At 53.3% G+C, this 10,533-nt stretch overlaps 1 protein-coding gene and 1 long non-coding RNA gene across 2 annotated transcripts; both read right to left on the bottom strand.

The window, feature by feature from the left end:
• Positions 1 to 860: 860 nt before the first annotated feature.
• On the bottom strand, positions 861 to 5,322 carry LOC121151513. The gene is made up of 3 exons (XR_005883181.1): positions 5,215 to 5,322; positions 3,733 to 3,843; positions 861 to 1,918 (listed from the first exon to the last, which is right to left on the bottom strand). It is a non-coding gene; the product is annotated as an uncharacterized LOC121151513 (long non-coding RNA).
• Positions 5,323 to 8,826: 3,504 nt separating this feature from the next.
• On the bottom strand, positions 8,827 to 9,439 carry LOC121151977 (cytochrome c oxidase subunit 6A2, mitochondrial-like). Its single transcript, XM_040973846.1, has 3 exons — positions 9,316 to 9,439; positions 9,055 to 9,191; positions 8,827 to 8,948 (listed from the first exon to the last, which is right to left on the bottom strand). The coding sequence occupies exons 1-3, from the start codon at positions 9,386 to 9,388 to the stop codon at positions 8,865 to 8,867; spliced, it is 294 nt and encodes a 97-aa protein (XP_040829780.1). The 5' UTR covers positions 9,389 to 9,439; the 3' UTR covers positions 8,827 to 8,864.
• Between the last annotated feature and the right edge of the window lie 1,094 nt (positions 9,440 to 10,533).

Below are 10,533 nucleotides of genomic sequence, written 5' to 3'. Positions count from 1 at the left end.
CCTGTAATGTACTCCCTAAGTAGTCCCCCCTGCCGCCACCACACACACACACACACACACACACATACACCCATACCCCTCTTCTCTGAGCAACCCACAGCCTCCATACCCACAAGCATGAGTGTGTGGGTTCCTGAGCCCAGTATTTCCCAGCCCAGTCTTCTGCTGTGGTGGTGTGCTGGCTGGAGCTCTGCCAGACTCCCCAGGATTGAAGCACAGGAACAGGGCCCCAGATCCGGTTCCCAGCATGCCATGCCAGCATGGGACCCAACTCCTCTACCCGTTCAGGACCCAAGCATAAGCAACCTCAGGCCCATGCCAATGTGCCAGCCCAGGACCCTATCCACCTGCGTGCCCGAGACTCAAGCACTAGTGTGCTACCTATCCACACATCTGCCCAGGATCCTAGCATGTGCACGAGTCCCTAAGCCCAGTCCATTGGCACACCACACCAGCACGTCAAGCTTGGGTCCTGCCCGGCTTGCCTGCCAGCATGGCAGAAGCCTGGCAGTTCACCCAAGTGTGTAGTTTTTAGTGTCTAAACTCAAATATATGGGACTTGCAAATTCTTCCACCGAGAAGTGAACACTCTGTGATAGGACTGTCCTTGCATCCCTGAGGAATTTACCCCAGGCTCATTTGTTGAACACCCAATCACCAAGCAGACTCAGGACAAGTTGTTTTTCATTTCCTGGGAAAATCCCCCAGTGCATTACAAAATCCAGGATAAAGATGGAACTAGGCTGCAGAGCCCTGAGTAAACACCCCAGCCAATAACTCACAGCGCAAATACAAACTCAAAAATATATAGTTATACGTGGGATCTCAAAATGTTTGTTAAAAAATGTTAAAAGACAAAATAAAATATAGAAGTTTTATTTTTTTAACATAAGCTCCATCAACACTAAGATACTGATGCAAGGGGTAACAGCAATCATCTAAACAAACCGTAAAGAGCTGAGCGTACTAGGAATGCAGCTATATGAATACACTTCTCTACACTTTCAACTGGAAAAAAAAAAATTGGGCTTTTTAATACTTAAGATTAGGAAACAAAAAAAAAGGACGAGCAAAACTGCACTTGTTTGATAAGCAGGAGAAGCAGGGGCACTGGTGTGGAGCAACAGGCTCTTGATGTGGCTCTCCCAGCTGTTCCTCCACTAAAGCTTTGGGCAATAACTTCAAAATACTCTCACAATTCACAAATATCGCTATTTGACCTCCACAAAATCAACAAGTAAAATGCCTTGAGTATTAAAAGAAAGAAAAAGAAAAGCCATTGTGACTTGGTTCTTGACTGGTACACTTTAACTTTGATTCCTTGTAGCCGCTGCCTTGATTGTGTTTTGTCTTCAGGATAGTACCGGTAGAGCCGTTTCATCTCCTGTCACGATTCTTCTAAGAAACGCTTCCGGATCTTGATCCCACTCATTTAAAATCTCCTTGGCCAGCTCTGCTCTTGTGTGCAGCTGATCTGGGCCCAACAATCGAGGGACCCACCGAGCAGAGAGCTTGCTCAACTTTAACTTCTCGGTTAGAATTTTATAAGCTGAGCCAATTGAGATGTCTATAGTGTTGGCGATTGCTTTTGCTGTTAGCGGCCGATCCTCTTCGATCAGGGCACGGACAAGGTTAATCTTTTCCTCACAGATCGATGTGGATGGCCTGCCACTGCGAGCTTCATCCTCAACATCCTCCCGACCCTCCTTGAAACGCGTTATCCATTTGTACACTGCAGACTTCTTGGGAGCACTGTCCCCGTAAACTTTCCGCAAAGCCTCAATGATTTCGCCATTCTTCCATCCAAGCTTCATCATGAACTTGATGTTTGTTCTGGCTTCAATCTTAGCTGAATTCATGTTGCTCCGATAAGGGCTCTTCTCAAACTGAAGGTATCTTTCTTATGTCAAACTAGATTCTGTTCAGACATGTCATAACAAGTTAGTACAAGCTTATTTTTATGCTGAAATCCATGCATGGTTTTTCTCATAATACACATCTCTATGAACACGATACAGTTTATCTGTCACCATGTAATGTAAAACACACATTCTACAAGTTAAAATTAATCCGTTAACTTCCAAGTTTTCAACTATATAACTATTCCAATGACATAATATTTATTCCAATGATACCCTAGGTGGTATAGTTATTCCTCAATTTAAGTCTTTATAAGTGTCCTACATATAAGACAATGGGACATAATGGGTTAAAACACTTCACAATTGGAGATCTAAACTATTTAAAGTCAGAATCGCAGTGCAGAAGGTTAGAGAAGGTATTAGACTCTTAGGATGAAATAAAGAAGCCTTAACCACAAGAATAAGAAACAGGTCATGCGCCAAGTTGGAACATCTATGTGAGATATCTGTTCCCCTCCTGAGTCAGTTTCTGCTCATACAGACCCTGGGGAGCAACAGCTACGGCTCAAGAGAGTGTGTTTATGGCACCCATGTGAGATTGACACTGAACTCCTGGCTCCTGGCTAGTCCAGCCCATTTGTGGGCATTTGGGAAGTTAACCCGGATGGGAGTTTGTTCTGTCTCTAAGTATACAGATATACACACACACCTTAATACAGAGGCCTTCTCTCAAGGCCTAGAACAAGCACCGTTTGTTACAAGTTTTCTGGAGCCAGTGTTACAGTGCAGCAAGCTAGGCTACCGCTTGTGATGCTAACACCCATATCAGCACCAGTTTGAGTCTCAGCTGCTTCATTTCTGATCCAGCTCCTTGTTGATGGATCTGGGAAAGCACTAGAGGATGAGCTCGCCTAAGCGCGTAGGCCCTCGCCGTGTACATGGCAGGTCTGGACGGAGTGCCAGGCTCCTGGCTTTGGCCTGGACCAACACTGCTCATTGCCTTTTGGGGAGTGAACAACTGGATGGAAGATGGTACTGTTTACTCTGCCTGTGCAGTAAGTAAATAAATAAATCTTAAGCTAAGCCCGATGCTAGGAGCTCCATCCTTATCTCCCACAGGGGCGGCAGGGGGGCAAGTACTGGGTCATCTTCTGCAGGAGGATGGATGGAAAGTAAGAACTCCAAGATTCCAATCAGCATTTTGATATGGGACGCTGCTGTCGTCAGCAGCAGCTTAACCTGTTGTACCACAACACCAGCTAATTCTAAAACAGTAAAAGTCTCTTTTGACACTTGAAAAGTAAAACACTCTGGCAATTCCTGCAGCCTTTGGGGTTAAGATGATCATTACAAGGACGTTCAAGTCAAACTCTGAATCACTAAGTGACTGTGGACAAGCAGTATTTCAGTGGGTCAGCCAATGGTGGCGGAGTGACCGACAGCATGAGACTACATAGTTATTAAAGATGTACACCGAGCCATTGCATTGAGTCTGCTGACAAAGTCAAGTCACCTTCCCTTTTGTAAACCAGTTAAAATTCTTGGCTGCCTAATTGATAATTAAAAGTATTATTCTAGTGAAGCACTATGCACGTGTTAAGATGAACAGAAACTATTGGAAACTAGGATTTTGGTATGGATTTGCTCAGTGCTAAGTAGGCAAGGAAGATACTATGTTAGCTTGAAGAGAGACATTCTGAATTAGAATAATCACATATCCTTTCAGCTCACTTATCATATTATATGCCAAGACATAGAGGTTTTGAATAGTTTAAATTTCTAAGAAAATATTTTACATTTGTCCAGCTACTTCGTGGAACATAATATGCCAAGAAGTGTATTGGGCATTGGAGAAATCAAGAGAGATTACCTGGAAATTCCTGAACAGTGAGTGGTCCTTGCAGTCTAGAAGAGGGATTATGGGCAGAGCTGGGAAGATGGAGGTGAGAGAGGTCCTGGAGCCAGAGGGAGGTGAGCAGACCTGCAGGGAAGAAAGCAGAGTGAAGAAGCAGACAGCTTGGTGTGAATTTAGCAAGCAAAGGAGAGGCGGTGGATGTTTTCACGGGTCCTTCATTCACTGTGTGAGCTGGTTTATTCCACAGTCAGCTCACCCGTACGAACGCCAGATGATTTTTTTTCCAAGTGTGTATGTGTAGCTGAAAGTGTGAATGCTAAAGTATGGCTGTCTCGGCAAACCTGCAGGTCCTCCCCGGCGAGCTGGACTCTGGGCCAGCCCCCTGCCCGCCTCGCAGCTGGAGGACCAGTGACAGCATCCATCTGGCAGATGTGCTGTGAGACTCCGGAAGAAACCCATCCCAGTCACAGCCGGGCACAGGGCCAAACTCAACAGTGAGAAGAAAAGAAGCATCTCCAGCGTTGGCACAAAATGCACCTGATGGCAAAACCTGACCTGGAGCTACTGATACTTGCTGCTGATCCCCACTTTGAAAGAATGTTCCCTTCCACGGCTGCGCGGATGACGAACGCAGGATGGCAGGCAGTTCCATCTCCTCCATGTTACACGCTGCCTCTAACGCTAAAGATAAAACCCCTGAGGGTTCCGAACTCCACAACATGCTGGCTCCAAGGGCTGCTAACGAGGCACAGGAGGTGAGCAAGAGCACATTCCAACACACGCAGGCGAGGAAAAAAAAAAATCTCTATTCTCCCTGCCCGAAGAGCACTACTAGGCGGGGAACCTGCGGCCTATTTCTGAAAGCTACCTTGGCTTCAAAACAAGGGTGCAGGGCCGGCATTTAGCAAGGCTACACCGAGTGTGTGTGTTCTTAAAATCTTTACCTAGTAAAAGCACTATTTTTGGTTTTCAGGATAAAGAGGAAAACAGGATAAAGCTGCCCTAATACCTAAATGCCCTCCCCGTCAATAAACAGCCATTACAGAACATGGCACGCATCCCAGTCTACGGTGGGTGTCCATCTGATGATGTTGATCATTCGTGGAGCGTTAGCAAATGGCGGATCCCCCGACGAGGACATCCATCGCAGACCCTCTATGTATTCCGGTCCAGGCTGATCAGACACAAACGGGCGGCGATGGGGCCAGGGCCAGCAGGAGCTGCTGCAGCCTGGACCAGGACCAGAGGAACAAAGGGACTCGGGGCTCCCCTGACGCGGTCCCACTCCACCCCCGCGCCCCCCCGGGCTTCAGCGAGGAGGGACCACCGTATCCCCCATGCCTTCCCCCGGGGAGGCGACTGCCCAGGAGAGCGCCCTGGACGACCACCGCCCCAGATGACCGCAGCGCAGCGCAGCGCGGACATCAACGAGAGGACCGACCACCCTCGGCCGCCCTCGCCAGCCCCGGCACCGCTACCTCTGCATCAGCCCCTCACCTGAGCAGGTCCGAGCCCGCGGCGGAGGATGCGAGGGAACCGAGCGCGGAGAGGGCGCGGCCACACACTGCAGCGCCGACTGCGCCACCGCCGAGCCCCTCCCGCCGCCGGAACTGGAAGCCCCGGGGGGCGCCGCCCCGCCCACCGCCCCTCGCCCCGGCCGGGCGGACGGCGCCCCCTGCAGGCCACCGGACGCACCGCGACTCCCAGGGATGCCCTTGAGCAGGTGCGGTGCCCAGAGCATCCCGGAATGCCCTTGAGCACGTGCGGTGCCCAGAGCATCCCGGCAGAAAACTAGCAACTTGTTACCTTTCAGAACAGATTTTGGATTCCCTATGCTCAGCTCAGAATGTTTTTTTCTCTCTCTCTTTTTTTTTTTTTTTTGCGGTAAGCCTGGACGCCGACTGGGTGGGGCTGCACACAAATTGCACTCAGATCTAGGATGGCTGCCGAGTGCCATACAGATCACGCCAGACATCAAGCAGGCGTGTAATGAGGAATATTTATTAGCCATCCTAGGCGAGGGCAGCTTCTGCTACACTCCTGGAACCACCGCGCGGCGCGGCTGAAGTCAGGGATTTTTAAGTTCTCATTGACACTCAGCGACCAGGGAGTTCCAATTAACTCAAGTGCTTTGTATTACAAATCCATCAACTGAAGTGGTGAATAATCCAATCAATTTACACCTTAGCAAGAGGGTTTACAGAAGCAGTTAGCCGCACTTGAAATCACCCTATGCCAGGGCGCTGGCTCCTTCCTGTCTTCCTTTAAAATATCACTTCTGCTCACCGCCATGGAGAGCCATCATCCGGCTGATTCCGCCACAGGCTTGCATACTCAGCCGTGGGAACTGAAGCAGAATCCATTAAAATCCATTTTGCTTTCATCTAATACTTGTGCTGTGTTACTCTCCAACACATTCTTTACAAAAGACTTATAATTCATGGAATAATGACAATTCCAGTAAATGCACCAAGACATGGCAAGAGTGACTAATGACAGATTTGAGCGGAGTAGCAGGTTCAACAACAGTCTGTCACTTCCTGGCTATATTAGGAGGGTTTTTTGATCGTCCTAGTTGTCTTAGCACACCATTCTGTTGTTTTAACAGAATTCCTAAAACAGAGTACTTTATAAATATGAGAGACCTAGCTTCACTCAGAAGGGGCCAGAAAGCCCAAGGTTAAGGTGGCTTCTTCTGGTGAGTTTTGCCAAGTGTTTCATGAGGGAAATGCAAGGAGGGCCTCATCCCTCAGAACCTCACACCCCACTCAGGCAACATGGATCGCTGGATGGGGAAGGTTTGTGTCTCCCTAGAGTCTCCCCTTTGTGTCAGAGATGGAACCTCCCAGGGCCTCGGATCACCTCACCAGATATCCAGAAGCCCCGTGATGGTGAGATTCCTCCGCCCGATCTGCCCCGTGCTTTGCCGCACAATTCTGACACCTCAGTTGTCTTGTAGACTTCATCCTACATTATACCCGTTCCCCGACATGGCTCACCCTTCTCCTGCCCCCAGGATTGCAGTGCCGCCCACTGTCGGAGCTTCTGCTGCCATGTCCCCTCCTTTGGCATCCAGGAGGAGCTTCAGTTCATGCTGAAGGTCACCCACAGCTTGGCCTGGCTCACCCAGGTGTGTGGCCCCAACAGCCCCTATCCAGGCAGCACCTGCACCAACTATGCATTCCTCTTGCCAGGCCGGTGCAAGAACTCTGAGCACCCACTCATCCTCACACACACTCTTGCAGATGCCACACAAGAAGGTGTCAGTGGTGAGCATGGCTGAGCTGGCCTTCGACAGGTCCATGTACTCCCAGTGTCCAGGCCAGGAGGTGTTCATGAGAGCCCAGGGAGGGCCAGGCCAGGATGGGGGCCTGGGGCTGCTCCTCCTACATGGGACTGGGGGTGGGAGAGAAAGCGTGGAGGGAGGAGGAGGGGTGAGGGTGCTAGGCAGCACAGCTGACCCTGAGCCCAGGCTGCGTGGGCTTCTTGCCCTTGGAGCAGGGAATGAGTGAAGGAAGGAAGGAAGGAGGGAAGAGGGGGATGCTGGGAGGGGCTTAGGATGAACAAGACCTGAACCAACAGGTGAGACGGTGCTGGAGGAGTACCAGGTGCACAATCCCGTGCCCCTGGTGGTGGGCAGCTGTGTGGGTGGCCTCCTGCTGCTGGCTCTCATCTCAGCCCTGCTGTACAAGGTGAATGTCGCTGCATGCAACCCCAGCCTCCCAGAGCTGGGCAGCAGAGCCAGCCTGGCCTTGCTTTGGCTCTGCTCCCCACCCACGGCTTAAATAGGACCACCGGGCGGCCTCTGTGGGCCCACCCATTGATGCTGCAGCAACACCCACTTCTCTGCTACCCTGCTTCCCCAGGGACTGAGTGAGCCAGCAAGGAGACAGGTCCTCTTCTCATCTGACCCTTAGTGCCCACATCATGCTCTGGGCCAGAAGTGAGGCCAGCCTGGTTCCTTCCCTCCTCCCACCACCAGCCATTCCTGCTCCCACCTCTGCCCACCCTCTCACCCGGATTCTGTGTTTTCCTTGCCCTCTAGCTGGGCTTCTTCAGGCGGCGCTCCAAGGAAATGCTGGGGGACCAGCCCACGGACAAGGCCGGGTTCCCTGGAGTGGACGCCAGCTGTGGGGATTCAGAGCTGGGGCTGCTGCTGCCTCCCCTCTGTGAGGCCACCTGCCTCCTGCTGTGAAGCCACCTCCCTGCAGCCCCCTTTGCAGCCACCTGCTGGGTGCTCAGTCATGCCCCCAACAGGGGAAGCCTGCACACTGGCCTTTGCTTTGGCCCCCCAATGACCGGCCATGGCCACTCAGGTGGCATGGTGCCCGCACTGATGGCCCACGTGTGAGCGTGGACACACGGGATGAGGACATGTGTGACACACTTGCCTTGTCAAAGCCCCAAACCAAGGACTGCATGCTGTGGTAGGAACAATTGAGGAAGCCTGCTTGTGAGTGTGGAAACAGTTCTCACTTTCTAGCGCCTGGGGTCAGAGGTCACCTTTGTCTGACGTTGCAATGAGTAGTATCCCAGGAGTGTGTGAAGGAAGCGTGCATGCAGGAGTGTGCACATGTGTGGGGAGGGCTTCAGCATGTGGTGCCACTGTGTGTGTGAGTCTCTGGGGACACATGTGCACGGGTGTGAGTGAGCAGGTGTAGGGCATTGTCCATGACTGTTGGGGGCAGTGTGTCCCAGGAGGTGGCCCTAAGATGCACAGCCCTTTGGCTCCAATGTTGCCCTTGGATGGGCTCCCCAAAGCCAGCAGCCGGGCTTCCTGCAAGAGCTGACTTCCCAGACTAACAGGGACTCCTGCCAGAGGGGCAGAGAGAGTGACTAGAATCATCCAGCACAGGGAGTAGGACCGAGGCCTCAGGCCTAGGCTGCAGAGCCCCTGGGTGGGATGGGGGTTCTCTGCAGAGGCAGGCTCCCCGAGTGTCACTCTGGTTTGCAGGCACTTGAGAGCAGCACGTGGGCCCCTTGGCCCCAGACCAAGGGCGAAGGCGCAGGACCAGCACGTGGCCCAGACCACATTGTACTTCCCTGTCTCCTGCCCCACCGCAGCTCTCCAACCCACACACCAGCTCTGCTTCACGCAGGTGCACTCGGAGCTTCTGCGCCTTTATTGGCCTGGCCCACCGCCATGTTCAGGGATGCTCATAGCCCGTGGGCAGCGGATTGCAGTGGGGGTTGTGGAAGAGCGTGTGGTTGCCGTCCCCCCAGGAGTAGGGCTGCGGAGAGAGGGGACAGGACGAGGTCAGTGCTGCCTGAGAGCGACCCCGCACGCCCCGCACCCTCCCCGCCGCCCGGCCTGGCGCCAGGACCTGGGTCTCCTACCTTGGTGCGGATGCGCAGGTGGTGGTAGGGGATGAACTCGGGGCGCTCACGGTGGCCCGCGTGGAGCCAGCAGTTGAGGGTGCACAGGGCCACGCTGGGCAGCGCCAGCACGAAGGTCAGCAGGCGCCAGGTGCCAGCTGCGGGCGGGAGGGCAGGGACAGGGCTGTGAGCAGGCAGGCACAGCACGCTGGGTCACAGGGAAGGGTGGCCCTGCACCCAGGAGCTGGGAAGGGTCAGGATCAAGCAGGGGTCCCCACTCACCTCCAGCCCCTCCGTGCTCGCCCTTGGCTGCACTGGCCAAGCCCCGGCTCAGGGTCCTCAGCGGCAGAGCCATGGCGCCCAGGAGCTGAAGGGACTGGTCCGCTGTGGACTCCACCAAGGCCTGGGTCACCTTCCCTCCTCTGGGGCCAATCCCTGCCCAGCCTGGCATGTGGGCATCTATATTTAGAAGGAGCCCCACTGGCCTGAGGCCTCCTGGGACAGCTGCTGGGCGGGGCCTTCTCTATGGCAGGGGGCAGGTGCCAACTCCACAGCTGCAGGAGACTGCTTTCCTCTGTACCCTAGTCTAGTGGGCTGACTCTGGAGGCCTTTAATGGATATTTGCATAACTCATCATGTCTTTTTGCTTACTTCTTCAAGTTTTGAATGGGAAAGGCAGAGAGTGGACAAGATGGATATTTCATTCATTTCCCAAATGCCCACGACAGATGGGGCCTTTGGTGGAGGTCAGGAGCTTACTGTTGAATCCCTATTCCAGTGTGATGGGGGGTTGTGGAGTGGGAAGGGTGGCAAGGGGTTTGTAGTGACCTGGCTGTTTGGACTATCCCCTGCTACCTCCCAGGGACACACCGGGAGGTGAGTCTGAAATTGGATGTGGCACTAGGACTCCAACTCAGGCACTCCGGTACCAGACCTCCGCATCCCAAAGCAGTGTCTGACTGCTGGACCAGACATCTGCCCCACACAGATGTCTCTGAGTCTGTTTCTGTCCTGTGTCAGGTGGGAGACTCACATGGTGCCGTTCAGTCTGTGTATTCATCACTGTTCTTAGCAGGGAGCAGGACTCAATGTCTTTGTCACGTCAATAAGCAACTGGGAGCCTGGCTGAGCTCACTGTGTCGGTGCGGCCACAGCGCCTGTCGCTGCTCTGCCACCTCCCTCAGTGTGGGTCAGCTGCCTGGGGAATGCCACCAGGGCCCTCATGGCTGGACGCTGACCACCAAAGCCTTCCTCAGTGCTGCCCTGCCGTGTGGCCTCTCGTCCCCACACTCCCTTTGAACATGCAGGAGGCCCCCATGCCGCATGGTGCAGCTCTCAGAGGTGCCCATGTCACTGTTCCCCTGCTTGGAGGACACCTGGGAGGGTGAGTTCTGCCTCCTACTGCCAGGAGCCAGGAACTGCACCAAGACAGACACCCCCAGTGCAGGAGTGTTACAAGGAGCTTGGCAGCTCAGCCTGACCATTGTCACATGCCTGCCA

This window comes from Ochotona curzoniae, unplaced genomic scaffold (genome assembly GCF_017591425.1).
Source record: "Ochotona curzoniae isolate NIBS_2020 unplaced genomic scaffold, NIBS_Ocur_1.0 contig_2321, whole genome shotgun sequence".
Classification (NCBI taxonomy): domain Eukaryota; kingdom Metazoa; phylum Chordata; class Mammalia; order Lagomorpha; family Ochotonidae; genus Ochotona; species Ochotona curzoniae.
Note: the sequence above shows the minus strand (reverse complement) of the source record. Positions and strands in the feature narration are given on the sequence as shown.

What these genes read in the sequence shown, in the direction of transcription:
- LOC121151977 (XM_040973846.1), bottom strand. Translation starts at nt 9,388, where the DNA reads ATGGCTCTGCCGCTGAGGACCCTGAGCCGGGGCTTGGCCAGTGCAGCC. An exon ending in CGAGCACGGAGGGGCTGGAG is followed by an intron (nt 9,192 to 9,315) that starts GTGAGTGGGGAC and finishes TCCCGCCCGCAG; the next exon opens with CTGGCACCTGGCGCCTGCTG. An exon ending in ACCTGCGCATCCGCACCAAG is followed by an intron (nt 8,949 to 9,054) that starts GTAGGAGACCCA and finishes CTCTCTCCGCAG; the next exon opens with CCCTACTCCTGGGGGGACGG.